At 34.7% G+C, this 15,468-nt stretch overlaps 2 protein-coding genes across 2 annotated transcripts; both read left to right on the forward strand.

Annotated features, from left to right (window-relative positions):
- Nucleotides 1-7,552: 7,552 nt before the first annotated feature.
- On the forward strand, nucleotides 7,553-8,481 carry LOC133293049 (RING-H2 finger protein ATL56). Its single transcript, XM_061491561.1, has one exon. It carries the CDS (start codon nucleotides 7,790-7,792, stop codon nucleotides 8,345-8,347), a length of 558 nt encoding a protein of 185 aa, XP_061347545.1. The 5' UTR covers nucleotides 7,553-7,789; the 3' UTR covers nucleotides 8,348-8,481.
- Nucleotides 8,482-13,608: 5,127 nt separating this feature from the next.
- Nucleotides 13,609-14,763, forward strand: LOC133293016 (uncharacterized). The gene has a single exon (XM_061491528.1). The coding sequence runs from the start codon at nucleotides 13,686-13,688 to the stop codon at nucleotides 14,580-14,582; it is 897 nt and encodes a 298-aa protein (XP_061347512.1). The 5' UTR covers nucleotides 13,609-13,685; the 3' UTR covers nucleotides 14,583-14,763.
- The last annotated feature ends 705 nt before the right edge of the window (nucleotides 14,764-15,468 follow it).

Consider the following 15,468-nt stretch of genomic DNA (forward strand, 5'->3'; position numbering starts at 1 on the left):
CTTAAAAAAATCTACAACTCATTGTTATCTTCCAATTTTGTATGTCTTTCCTATGTGTTTTATGTTTCTGCCATATATATATATATATATATATATATATATATATATATATATATATAAAGCACCTTTGGCGCTTTATTGTTTTTCTTGCACTTTGGCGCTAAATTTTACTTATATATATATACATATTATTTTTATTATTATCTTATTTATATTATTTTATTTATTTTAAATATTACAAAAACGGCTGAAGACATAAAACACTTGTAGAAAATACTAAACCTCAAATAATAATAACAATAGAAGAAAAAAAGATTAAATATATTTAAATAAAAAAGAAGAAAATAAATGAAGAAAAATATAGAAAAAAATAAGATCAAATATGTTGAAAACTTGATAGAAAAAACTAAAAACTAAAAACTAAAATAAAAATATAAAAATATATATATATATATATATATATATATATATATATATATATATATATATATATATATATGGCAAAAAAGAAATTAAAGAAAAAAATCCGTGCTATGAATTTATAACATATTTGTTCTCATTTATTCTTCTATTTTTTATTTAGACTATTTTTATTGTTTTTTATTTTAATCTTTTCTATTTTTGTTTTATGCTTTCAATATATTTTCTCTTATTTTTTTATCCTCATTCTATTTTCTTATTTTTTTAGACATATTTAATCTTTTTTTGTTTTGTTTATTTTGTAAGTGTTATAAGTTTCTAACATATTTGATCTTATTTTTATCTATTTTCTTATTATAAGAAGGGTAAAATAGGAAAAATAATTTAGTTTCTAACTATTTTAAGGATGAATTTGGATGGACAAAACCATAAAAAATAAATTAATCAAAAAAGCATAAGGGTATAAGTAATTGAAGGCAAAATAATAGGAGGTTTAGGGTGTACATGACAATCGTTCTATTCTCCGGCACTGTTTCTGAAAAGAAACAATTCTTTTCTATTTATGTGCCTTGGAAAAGTTTCTGAGAAAAAAATGTGTTTGATAACATGTTCTATTTTTATTCCGAGAATGAGAATTGCGTTTGATAACATAACAAATAATATAATAAACCTATAATTCTTGTTAAAAATAATTTTTTTTTCATATTACACTTTCTTTTCCATATGGTGTGGTGGTGGCGGCGGCAGTGGTGGGGTGTCGGGGTGGTAATAGTGGCGGGGTCGACAACAGTAGTGGTGGTGGTGGTGGCGGTGGCGGCAGTGACGGTGATAATGACATGGTGGTGGTGGAGACAGCAGTGGCTGCGACGGTGGTGGTGGTTGGTGGCAGTGGTAATGGTGGGGATGGTGGTGACGACAGTACCTGCGACGTTGGTGGCGGTTGTTGGTGGCGTGGCAGTGGTGGTAATGACATGGTGGTGCTGGAGACAGCAATGACTGCGACGACGGTGGTGGTAGTTAGTGGCGGTGGTGACGGCAGTGGCTGCGATGATGATGGTGGTAGTGATGGCGGTGGCGGTGACGACAGTGGTTGTGGTGATGGTGGTGGCGGCGACAGCGGTGACTGCAACGACGATGGTGGCGGTGGTGGCTACGACGATGGTGGTGGTAGTTGGTGGCGGTGGTGGTGACGACAGTGGCTATGACGATGGTGGTGTTGGTTGGTGGCGGCGGCGGTGGCATGATGGTGATGGTGACGACAATGGCTGCAACAATAGTGGCGATGGCAGTAGTGGTGGCGATGGTAGTGGTGGCGATGGTGGTGGCGGCGACGGCGGTAACAACATGGTGGTGGTGGTGGCTGCGACGACGGTGGTGGTAGTTGGTGGCGATGGTGGTGACGGCAGTGGCTGCGACGATGGTGGTGGCGGTGGCAGGGCGACGGTGGTATGATGGTGGTGGTGATGGCAATGGCTGCAGCAATAGTGATGGTGGTAGTGGTGGCGATGATGGTGGTTGTGGTAATATGGTGGTGGCGATGTGGCAATGGGTGGAGGTGGTGGTGATGGTGGCGGTGAAATCGTGGTGGTGGTGACAACGACATTGGTGGTACGACGACAACGACGAACAATGGTAGTGGTGGTCGTGTCGAGATATGGTGGTGGTGGAGAGTAATTGAGATACACAAGTGTTTCTCATTTTGTGTCAGAGAACAAAAAAACTGAAATTTTTGATTCTTTTTTCTGTTCCCCGGCACAAAAATTAAATTGGTTCATCCCGGAAACAAAAAAGTAAATCGATTTTACCAAACAAGTTTCCTATCCATTTTTGTTCCCAGGAACAGAAATTAAAAAAGAATTCATTCCGGGATGGTTGTATTGCACACCCTTAAACTCTTTCCTATTTTAAGAAATGGTTTTGGTGTTTGTCTTTTTATAAGAAATATAATTATATCATTTTAAATTAGAGAAATAGACGTACAGTAAAAATCAAATCATGAGGTGAAAGTGAGTTTTTTTAAAATTAAATTAAATTAAAAAATTAGCTTTCCCTAGAATGACCATAATTTAAACCGACAAGTGTTTTTGCCTTTAACAAATAATTTTTTTAAAAAAAAAAACCTGTTAAAATGTTTGAATTAAAACAAGGTAATTTAATATATAATTATCTAGGGTTTGTTGTCCCCTTTGTTGAAGAAAATGAATGGGGAAAGTTCAAAAAACCTCTATGATGTTACTTTAAATCACTTAAATTCTTATGCTTTATTTTCAATCACTTAACCCTTTGCAATTTTTCATCCCCACCTCTCTTTAACATTGTTACAAATTTAACTATATTCCTACTTTACCATTCTTAGAAGAAGAGAAAAAGGTGATAAAAAAACCAAATGCTATGAAAACTTAAAATACTTACGTAAAATACTAAAAGAAAAAAATATCAAATTTGTCTAAATAAAAAAAAAAAATATAGAAGAAAAAGTAAGACCAAATTTGTTTAAAAATTACAATAGTGACAAAAAAAGATCCAATATACCTAAATAAAATAAAATAAAATATTTGATAAGTTTTTAAATGATTGTGGGGTGGAAGATGTTAAGTGGTCTGAGTCAAGATTTTCATGGCAAGGCCCAAAATGGAATCATCTGGATAGGGTATTCAAAAAGCTGGACAGAGCTTGTGCAAATGTAAATTGGAGGTTGAATTTTGAAAACTCAGAGGTTCATGTTCTCCCTAGAATTAACTCAGATCATAACCCTTTGCTTGTCAAGCTAGATTCTAAGGTGAAGAATTGGCATCCTAGGCCTTTCAGATTTCTTGTAGGTTGGATGGATCATCCTAACTTTGATGAGTTCATGGATGAAAAGTGGAATAGAGGAGAAGAGTTGAATCAAATGATTGCTGATTTTACTCCAATGCTTTAGGTCTGGAATAAGTCAGTGTATGGGGATATAAATAAAAAGAAGGCACTTTTATCTCGAAAATTAATTGAGATCCAAGGTAAAAGAGCCAGGGCAGATTGTCAAAGGTTATCTGAAACTGAAGAACAAGTGCAGCAGGATCTTAATTATATTTTGGAGTAAGAAGAAATGATGTGGTTCCAAAAATCAAGACACAAGTGGATTGTGGATGGTGATAAAAATACCTGGTTTTATCACTTAAAGGCTGTTGTTCGGAGAAGTTCTAACAAAATTTGCTGACTCAGAAATGAGGCAAATCAATGGATTGCGGATCCTAATGAGCTTAAAATCCATGTGTGCAATTTTTATAAAAATTTATTTGAGGAAGAGAATAGAGATAGGAGATGGATTTCTTCAACTAACAATTGGCCTGCTATTTCTTCAGAAGTCTGCAATGAGTTGATTAAAAGCCCTCGGTTTCAGGAAGTTGATAATATATTGTTTACCATGGGGGCTTATAAAGCTCCTGGGATTGATGGGTATCCTGCAGTTTTGTTTCAACGACAATGGAATAGAGTTTATCTTCAAATGTTTGAAGTTATTAAAAAGTTTTGGGAAGAGCCAGAATTGATAGAAGATGTTAATTTTACTTTACTGGTCCTTATTCCTATGTCTAACAATCCATAATTCATCTCTCATTTTAGGCCTATTTCTTTGTGCACTGTTACTTATAAATTGTTGTCAAAGGTAATTGTTCAAAGATTGAAGCCTATCATGGAAAAGATTGTTTCTCCTTGGCAAGTCAGCTTTGTTCCTAATCGATAGATTCAAGACAACATTATTATTGTGCAGGAACTAATTCATTCTATGCACAAAATGAAAGAAAAGAAGGCTTACATGGCAGTGAAGATTGATCTTGTGAAAGCGTATGATAAAATCAGCTGGAGTTTTTTGAGACGTATTTTGGAGGAAATTTCTTTTCCAGATTAGTTTATCAAACTGATCATGAGTTGTGTAAGCTCATAAAAAATAAATGTTCTGTGGAATGGGGGTACAACTGTGGATTTTAAACCTTCTAGAGGAATTCGTCAAGGTGATCCATTATCACCTTATTTGTTTGTGCTTGCAATGGAGAAGTTGGCTCATATAATTTCAACGGCAGTGGAGGGAGGTCTTTGGAAAGGAATGAGTGTTGGTAAAGGAGGGCTAGTTATTTCTCATTTAGCTTTTGCAGATGATCTCATGTTATTTATGGAGGCTTCAGAGGAACAGTTTCATGTTCTTATGAAGTGTATTAATTTATTTGAAGAAGTGTCCGGGCAAAAGCTAAGTGTGGAGAAAACTTCAATTTTCTTTTCAAAAAATACAAATGAAGAGTTAATTGATAGAATCGTCCAGCAAAGTAGGTTCAAGAGGGTTAAAAATGTTGGGCGTTATCTTGGTTCGATGATGCAACAAGGGAGAGTTAGCAAGGAGTTGTATGCCAATATTGTGGGGAAGGTTAAAGAAAAATTGAATAACTGGAATATGCAAAGTCTGTCACAAGCTGGTCGGATCACTTTAGCCCAATCTGTTTTGGCAGCTGCTCCTTTCTTTCAAATGCAAACCTGCAAACTGCCTACTTCTGTTTGTATGGATCTTGAAAGAATTCAAAGAGACTTTATATGGGGGGATAAGGATGGAGTCAGAAGACATCATCTCATTAATTGGAACACAATTACATTACCTAAGAAGGTTGGTGGTCTCGGTTTGAAGAGGCTAGAGGTTATGAATGATGGTCTTTTAGCTAAAAGAGCGTGGATTTTTTATTCTGATCAAGACCAACTTTGGATTCGTGTTCTCAAAGCTAAGTATCTGACCAATAATAGGAGGGGTATGTTGTTTAAGGAGAGAAATGGTGATTCCAATCTTTGGAAAAATATGTGTAGAATTTGGAAGAAGCTAGAAGAATTGCTTGTTTGGGAACTTGGAGATGGCAAAGATATTAGATTTTGGTGTGACAATTAGTTAGCACATGACATCTGCCTGCAAGATATGTTGTTGCCAGGTATGAATAATATTAATATTAATGCAAAAGTTGCGGATTTTGTTTTAAACTCAGGGAATGGGACGTCCCTACTTTGCAGCAGTGGATCAGTCCAATTGCGTTGGATTTGTTACATGCAGCTCTGCCTCCATGCTATTCAGATGGCCCAGACAAAAAGAGTTGGGCAATTGGAAACAGCAAAGCAGTAGCGGTTAAAGATGTGTATGCCTGGTTGATCAATTATGGAGCTGTAGGTGTGGGAGAAAATTCTATGTGGCAACTGTTATGGAGTTGGTCTGGTCCTCAAAAAGCCAAAGTGCTGATGTGGAAAATTCTGCATCACAGGTTGCTGGTTATGGAAAACATTGCTCGGTGGGGAGGCGGTTCTGATTTGTGTCCAGTTTGTAATTCTGATAGTGAAACAATCCTGCATGCTTTAAGGGATTGTGTTGAGGTGAAAAACCTGTGGGTCAAGTTGATTCCCATTCCTTTCACATCGAGTTTTTTTGAGGCTGATTTGAAGAATTTGACTGAGATAAATATAACAAGTACTGTGAACTTTAATTTACCTGGTAATTGGAATTCAATCTTTTTCCTTTCAGTGTGGAAAATTTGGAACTGGCGAAATGAGGTTCGGCATGGGGCTAATATCTTGGACCTTAATATAAAGGAAAGTATTATTAGAAATCTGGTTAGAGAGGTTGATCGAGCTTTTTTGTCACCTAATAGTCATCAGTTGGGTTGAAGGACTGTAGTTGTTAATATTACCTGGCAGTTCCCAGAAGCTGGTTTTGTTAAAATTAATACTGATGGGGCTGCTAGAGGTAATCTGGGACCAGCTACTTGTGGTGGTATTATTCGGGATTCTACTGGAAAGTGGTTAAAAGGGTTTGCTTTCAAGCATGGTGTCTGTACAGCCTTCAAAGTTGAACTGTGGGGGATCCTCCGTGGATTGGAACTGGCGTGGAGTGAAGGTTTTCGTCAAATTGAGATTGAAAGTGATTCAAAGAGTGTTATCTATGTGCTCACCAAGGAGGGGGGAGCAGTCCGTGAGGGTCACCTGATTACTCGAATACAGACATGGTTACAAAAAGATTGGACAGTTAAGCTTAGCCATATTTATAGAGAGAGTAATGCCTGCGCTGATTGGATGGCAAATTATATCCTGGATGCTGAAGATGGTGTCACTAAAGTTTTTATGGGAATCCTCCCACTAGTATTTATTTTTTGTATTTAGCTGATCTTTCTTCTGTGGGGAGAGATCGTGCTTTAGTTGTTGTTTAGTTTTTATTTTTTCTTTGTGGGCTGTAGCCTTTTGTTTACCAAAAAAAAAAAATGAATAAAATAGACTAAACAGAAAAATAGAAAAAAATAAAATTAAATATAATCAAAATTTACAACACAGATTTCTCTTTCTTTTATTTATATTTTATCATATTTTTCTTTTATATTTTCAATAGTGATAGAAAAACGAAAAAGTGATAAAAGAGGAAAAAAGAGACCCATCATATCTAAATGAAATAAACCAAGGACAAAAATAAATAAAAGAACAAATAAAATCAAATATATTGAAAACTCAAGATCGATTTTGTTTTTTTAGTACATACATTGATTTCTTTTTGTTCTTTTTATTTTTTCTGTCTTTGGTATATATATATTTTCGATTAGATTATTTTTAATTTTTTAATTTTAGTCTTTTCTGTTATTGTTTTGATTTTTTAACATATTTGATCTTTTTTTTTTGTTCTTAATCTTTTTTATTTTTTATTTTAGTCTTTTAATAAGTGTTCTAAGAAGGATAAAGTAAATGTATATAGTTAAGTTTCTAAAATATTAAGGAGAGGTGTGTGCGGAAAAATTATAAGAAGTTAAAGGTGTAAGTGATTTAAAACAATATCGTAAAAAGCTTTATGAACTTTTTTTAAAATAAATTTATTTTTTACATTATATAAAAATATGTGAGGCTTATATTTTTTGCGTCACATGAATCTACCAGTTTTTATACATTAAAAACATAAAGTTCTCTTATAATATAAGAAATATTAAACCTAATTTTTATTTTTATTTTAATATAATGATAGGAAATAAAACACATGACGTAATTGAAATTATTCAATTTCATTACCACCAGTTGCTTAAACCCAATTATTTATCCCCTATAGAATATGGACCGAGTGACGTAAACGACGGTCCAGGATTACATTCGAAAATCGATGTAACACCGCCCCTAGATTTAGAATTCAGACGCGCACACCTTCTTTCTCTGATCCGCTATTCCTGTTCCTCTTTTTCAGGGTTCTTCCATCAACATCACATCACACCACCGCTCTCTCTTTCTTTTCAATTCCACCCTCCATCATCTTCTTTCAACCCCTTTCTTTCTTTTCTTTCTTTCTTCTTTATATTATTATTATTATTATTATTCACAGACCTCAATTCCAATCATCATGCCTCTTCATCCACACCATGTCCATGGTGACCATTCTCAATCTCAATCCCGACCAAAACCAAACCCCAACCTCCTTTCCCTATTCCTGAAATCTATCATCATGCTCCTTCTCACCTCTCTCTTCTTCCTCTTTCTCGGCTTCGCCGCCTTCGTCCTCCTCCACCTCTTTCTCATTGGCGGTGCCGTCCACCGCCTTCGCTCCCGCCCCGCCCCCACACGCTTCTCCGCCACCCCTTCCAACAGGTTCTCCCCTCGCGACGTTAGCAAGCTCCCCCACTTCCGGTTCTCCATGGGATCCGAACCCGAACCCGAACCCGATTCACATTGCGTTGTCTGTTTGGATGGCTTCCGTTACGGCCAGTGGTGCAGAAATCTCCCCGGATGCGGTCACGTCTTTCACCGGAGATGCATCGACACGTGGCTCGTCAAGGTCGCCGCTTGCCCTACATGCCGGACACCTGTTCGATTGAATGGTTCTCTCCTTGATGTACCAAGAGACGGTTCCACGCAATTTTGGACCTGCGAAACTAACACCAATGCTCTCACCATTTTGTAGCTTGTAAGTTTTAATTTCTTTAGCTTTTTGGAAACTATGTAAGATTAAGATTAAGATTAAGTCTTTTTTTTTTTTTTTGTCTTTTTTTTTCCTTTCTCCCTGTATGTATAGTTTCTCGTACATTAATTGCAACAATGGATGGGAGAATGCCTTAAAATCTTAACTTTGTTTGCTGATTTCTGCTGACGAATTACCTTGGTTTCATTATGGTCAGTGATTATTCCTAGTTGAATTTTCATCTACTCACCTCAGGATTTAGCTAGTAGTTGATCGCTTTCGTTGTTTACTCTTAATTTACTGGCCATTACTGTGTTTCACTTGCAAGACAAAGATCCGAGCTTGAAGGTGGATTATAATCTGGGCCGTGGCTATAGTCGTCTGCCGATTCAATCATCTTCAGTAATTTGGTTATAAATTTTGGTGTAGTAAATTATCAGTTCTTGATGATTTCATGCTTATAGAATTCTTGCTGGGAGGTCCTTACCTACCTTTCTTTTTTACAAGCGACACCCTAAAGTAGATTAATTTTTCGGGTTCTCTCTTTCTTTTCAACTTAAAAAGATAGGTGTAAAAGGGAAGGGAGAAAGACAAGTGTAGGAGTAACATTGTTCTTGCTTGATGCACGCTGAGTTGCCAAGTACTTGTATTTCAAAACTGACTTTCCATCTGAGTGTGCAACTCACGTATTAATATCGGTAAGGTTGTATTTTTAATGGGAAAATGATTTGTCCTAAAACAGTTAGACAATAGAACATCTTGGTGGGGAAGAGTGGGAAATTATTGAGAGTTTTTTTTTTTTAATTTAAATATTAAGTAAAAAATTATTATTTTACTTAAAATTACACAATACTATTTAAAATGATAAACATTTTTTCCATTTTTAATTTATATGAACAATTGTTGTTGTCATATTTTTCTGGATTATTTTTAGTTGTGATAAAATTTTAAGGTACTTTGTCTTGTTTTACAGCAGCTTAGAGCGCCTGACCCTAAAAATGCTATAATAAGATAACAAATAGTTCGGTAGTTGCTATATCAAAGATTAGTGTAAATAATATAATTAAAAGTCATAGCTACTAATTATCTGTCTTACCATTGAAGATTCCACAAATTAAGTATCCTATCTTCCTTTCCCAGAAGTTTTCAATCAAATCAGTTATGCGGTAGCTGAAGAAGCAACCTTCATCCTTTTTCCTTTGGTTTTCGGTCCAGGTTTTCCCCCATGGTTTTTTTTTTTTAATGTATTCCCTTCTCTCATCCCAGCATTATCTGTTTGGACTGTTTTACCATCATTGAATTGAATATCTTTGCCCATCCAGCCAGGATCCCTTAGACCCATACCTGCTTCACTCAGTACTCACTACTGAGTTATGTTGTCGCATTACCCACTTTGCCACCATAATTAATGCCCCTCGCTTCTTTTTTGTTAATATGAGGCAATGGAGGACCGATGTTGAGGGATGCCCAATGCTATCATCCAACCAAATACAATGTGTGAGAACTTGTGGGTGCTTAGAATTTTTATGTTTAATGGATAGGTCGTGAGAAGGTATTGTGATTATGGCAACCTTATCTGTTGCATTGGGCGACCACAACAAAAGGATCATGCCATTATTGGTCTGAATACAGCCGAGAATCATCATCCTCTGGTTTCTATATGTGACCGACTGTAAGACGGCAGGCATATATTCAGTATTTATTTCCCTTGGAAAGGTTGTTCCTATGTCTTCTTACTTTATTATTTTGGCTGGTTGGCAATGGAGGTTTATATATGAATATTTGATCATGAAAAAGTGAGAATTCAATGACCTCCCTTTTGTTGGTACATGATTTCTTCTTATTAATTTCGGGTTTGTGTGATATCTATTACAATAGAGGACAGTTGCTCATATATATGTACATACAGTACCTGACATTCATATAATTTTTACCATTTGATGACAATAAATTTCACTTCACTTCACTTTTCACACATTTATACTATAATTCTATTATATACCTCAGATGTAAAATAATTTTTTCTGATGCATATAACATGCTGTCTTTTTCATTATATTGTTATTATTATTATTATGGGGCAAGTCCTGTGGTGTACTTCAAGTATGGGTCGGCTCCTTGGGATTAAACACGTCCCGCACTTTTCATACGAACAGTGATCAAAATGTCACAGTTTATCAATTTTTTTACCTAAATGCCACGGGGCCAAGTTCGTTACCCGGTGTAGCGAACTCGGTTTGCTGATGTGTCACATTTTTAGTGAATAACAAGTACCACATTTTAAAAAAAACATAAAAAAAAATGAAGTTCGCCTGCATGGGTAGCGAACTTAGTTAAAAACAAGTTTGTTTTTCCGTGTAGCGAACTCGATGTCCACTAGAAATGTGACATGTCAGTAAACTAAGTTCGCTATACCGGGTAGCGAACTTGCTCCCATGACAGATTGGGAAATAACACTGTTCGCGTGACGTTTAAGTAAAAAAATTGGTGAACAATGACATTTTGAGTTCCATTTTCATCGGTCGGCTCCTTCCGCTCAAATAGGGACGTTCAGTTTTTATTTTCTATAAAAAGAAATTAATTTATGGTCACGATCGTTTGTAGTTGTGCAGATGATCCACAGATCAATTTGGATACGCAGTCACAATAGCCAAGAAGTTGCTGACAGGTCAAGATGTGGCACAGGAGAATTCTCCACCAAGACATTATTGATTTTTGATTCCTTGAAGAGGAGTTTGGTAGAGGATGGATTTTTGATTTTCAGAAAAATAATTTTTATATTCAGTTTATGATAATATTTAAAAATTAAAATTTTAAAAAATTTTAATTTTCTAGAAATTCTAAAAAATAGCGCGTACGAAACGGCGTTATTACTTACCCCGTTAAATTGCAAAGCTTCTATTTTTGCCCCCCGTTTCCTTAATGTTCATAGGTCCCCAGTTACCATTGACATTGACTTTGCGTTTTTTGTGATCCGTCTCAATTCAATGGTACTTCTTCCTAGGTTTATTTTTATCTTTTTTTATATTATCTAATCAAGCAGGCTCCTTCGTAGATATTTCAGCACCTTAGGTGTGAAGTTATCTTTTGTCTTTACGTTAAGGTAGTTTTAATGGCGCTTTCCTTACTTTATGTACACGGACATTTCCTTTTGTACAGTCCCTCACAATCAGGTGCAACGTTGATATTCGTCAACAAAAGAAAGATAAAAAAAAATATAATAGTGAATAGTATATGATTGTGGTTATTTTTTATGGGTTTTATTAATCTTCTATTACATAATATAGGTATCTTATGTTGTAGAGAGAAACTAGGTGGGTCCCACCCATTACAAGAAAAAAGAAAAAGAAAAAGTGAGGTGCGAAAATTGAAGTAAGAGAAAATGAGATAAGCTACCTCGTGTAAAAGGAGACAAATATTTCCCATTTTTTATATCTACATTTGTAATGGTTATAAGTCTTTTTCAGTGCCAGTAATCGGTTACATTCTCTACACCACATCTTATGACAATTCCAATTGTGTTAAAAAGTTACGCGACTTCATCATCGAAGTCGAAGGTATCTTTAATTAAAGAAGTACTCTTAACAAAAGTGTCGTTGATAATATAGAAAAATAACTGTTAAAATTTATGCAACAAATTAGTTACACATTTCAATTTATGATTCTCCAAAGACTTAAAATATTATATCCAGAAACATATAATCTATTTATGGGTCATACATGAAGGAAATTCCTATAATTAAAAAGACAAAAAAAATAATAATAAAAAAATGGAATGAGACATTGTTCAATAATTTTGTTTTGTCATATCTTATCATGATCATATTATTTTTCCTACAACATAATTCTTATTTATCCCTATCTTATAAATTATTTAGAACTTGTGCACTAAAAAATTATTCTGACAAAAATATAATTAGAAAAATATATTTGTCCTTTTAAAGTATAGTTATTTTAGTTAAAATTATTATTATTTATTTAATATTTAAATTGAAAAATTCTAATTTTTTTAACTATAATTTTTGTTTCTCTCATTATACAATGCAGTAGTTTTGACTAAAGTGACATAATTTTATGTTCTTCAAAAGGATAAATACTACTTTCGTATAATAATGTATAAAAGTTTTTTTTTTTTTTTTTTTTTAGAGAATTCGTCAATAACTGATCCAGTGACTTCCTATTTTTTATTTTTTTATTTTCATGATGGCATTTGGGCTTGAATAAGCAAATAAAGTAGTTTGTATAGATTAGATTCTACTGTATCTATCGTTTATTTATTATTTTTCTTAAAAGGAATGAAAATCGATGTGGGGGAAAGAAGGCAAATAATGCAAACTTATTTGGAGATCCTCGGATGCCATGTCCTATTTCTGCTGGAACATAGTTATATTATATCCAAAAACAAATCTCTTTGTTTTCTACGAGGTTCGTGAGTTCTTATGTTTGCTTATTCGACGTCTTATCCATATAATATACCATTAGAACATTAAAAAAAAAAGAAAATTATACTCTTATGTTACATGAGATTCATCTCTTATGTTACATTCACATAAAAAGATATGCCTTTTTTAAAATAAAAAAATAAATTGGTGGACTCCATTTTATTTATATCACAACATAACATAACTTCACTCATACTACATGAGAGAAGTAGAGCCCTTAAAAATAATATCCAATTAATATAGATTCTATATTTTTTTTCAAAATACTAAATCAATTAGAGGATGGATGCTGCGCAATTGCCACGCATAGTATCATGAATAATTATTATTATACAAGAATTAGAGAGATGTTATAGTTACAATCTTTTTTTTTTACAACCTCTTACAACTATATCTTAACACCGTTGATTTCTGTCAACCAACAGTTATGATTTTCGCAAATTAAACTCATTAATTAATTATTAATTCACAATAAATAATAACCGTTGATTGACGGAAATCAACGATGTTAAGATATGGTTGTAAGAGGTTGTAAAAAAAAAAGTTGTAACGATAATCTTGCTCCAATAATTAATATGATAAACAACACAATTATTATTTTAAAAATAAACATTAAATTTGTTTAGTCAATTAATAATTAATATAATAAGTATCTTTCAGCCACATTTTTTGGATTTCTTTTAAATTTAAAATGTTAAAATTATGATCATAAATCATGATTTGATAATTGATTTTTTTCATTTAATAAAAATTTAATAAGGATTCAAAAAATTATTCTATTTGCATCTATGCTTTCGTTTTCCTTCCACGAGAGATTAGAAACCTTTATATGAGGTAGATAGAGAAAGAAAGGGAGGGAGGGAGAGAGAGAGAGAACGTGCGAAACAGAGGAGGGTGTGATGTGGAGGAGTGTTTGTGTTTCGCCAGTGAAGATGGTGTTAGATTCTGTGAAGATATTGGCTTGCAACAAAGTGCTATTCACAACCATCATGCTCTTTACAACCTTGCCTCTCTCAACCCTCATAATCTCCCAATCAATCTCCACCCACAATCTCACCTCTCAAATCCACCGTCTCGAAGCCGTTGCTCACCTCTCCCACACACGCTTAGAGGCTCGACACGTGCGCCACGAATCCCGCGACGACGCCGTTTCCCTCATCCGCATCAAAGCCCTATTCTCCCTCCCCTCCTACCTCCTCTCCCTCGCCGCCGCCCTCTCCGCCGTCCACTCCACTCTCCTCGCCTCCCACGGCAAGACCCCCACCTTCCACTCCGCCGTCGCCGCCCTCAGGCTCAACTGGATGCGCCTCTTCGTCACCACCATCTTCGTCTACGCCATCCTCTTGGCCTTCTCCCCCGTGCCCCGAGCCTTCGCCGCCCTGACCGCATCCGCCGGGTCAAGATTCGTGGTCATGGCAATCGGGTCGGGTCTCGAGGTGTACCTGATGGCGGTGGTCAGCGTGGGCCTCGTGGTATCTGTCGCGGAGGAGAGGTTCGGGTGGGAGGCTATTAAGATCGGATCGGGTTTGATGGAAGGGAGGCGGGTCTGCGGGTGGTTTTTGTCGGGTCTGTTGGTATTGTTTTCGAGTATGATCGGGTCGAAGCTGCAGGGTTTGATGGACGGTCAGGATTCGATGGGTTTTGAGGATAAAACAATTGTGATTGGTTGGTATGGATTGGTAATGCTGTGGAGTTATGTGATAATGACAGTGTTCTACTGTGATTGTAGAAGACGGCATCCAATTAGGGAACCCCAACCCGATGATGATCACCAACTTCACGAACTCTCTTTGTGATGTAATTCTAGGGTTTCTATTTTTGTTGTTTCTGTTGTAGATTTTGTTATAAGTTCGAGCTTTAACATCTTCCAAGTGTAGACACTTTTTTTTTTTTTATAACTCGAGATGTTACCTATAAATATGTATGTTTTAAATTTAGAATTTGATTGTCGGATAAAAAAAATATTTAAGTGATGTATTCTCATATTACTTTAATAAATTTAAGATTTTATATAATTATGAATATGTTATTGCTATAAAAATGTAAAAGTATATAAAAGCAACGGGCGCTAATTATTATCCTCATCCTTAACTTAACTCATTAGGTGAATTATTTAAGGTGTATTTTGATAAATTTAAAAAATGTATATAGGATATGAATTTTTTAAAATTATTATTTTGTTAAATAATAATTATCAAAACGGTTTTTTTTATATTTTTATTTTCTAAAAAAGATCTAATTATTCAATATTATTAAACATATTTTTATTTAAAATACTTTTGAAAATTAACAAAAACAAACTTTTTCCTAATCATGCAACAGATAATAAATTTTTCTATAATTTATATTCTGTCGTATAATCTCTTACGGTAATTTTTTTATTTCTAAATCAAAATTAAATCAACGATTATGAAATAATATTAGGGTTCACTTTTTCTGCAGTTACTGCAGATAAGTTATCTGCAGTAAGCCAATACGACGTCGTTTTGGGACGGAAATCATGATGTTTTTGTAATTTTAATTTATTTTAGGGTTATAATAGTCTTTATATTCGTAATTTTTTAAGATTTCAATATCAAAACGACGTCGTTTTGAGAATAAATGCAGATAACTTCTCTGCATTAACTGCGGAAACATTTTTCTCATAATATTATGTCAGAACTCAGAATTGTTAAATAGAAT

The sequence above is a fragment of the Gastrolobium bilobum genome, unplaced genomic scaffold (genome assembly GCF_033153095.1).
Source record: "Gastrolobium bilobum isolate Gb01-03AN ecotype WA unplaced genomic scaffold, APGP_CSIRO_Gbil_v1 utg3588, whole genome shotgun sequence".
Taxonomy (NCBI): domain Eukaryota; kingdom Viridiplantae; phylum Streptophyta; class Magnoliopsida; order Fabales; family Fabaceae; genus Gastrolobium; species Gastrolobium bilobum.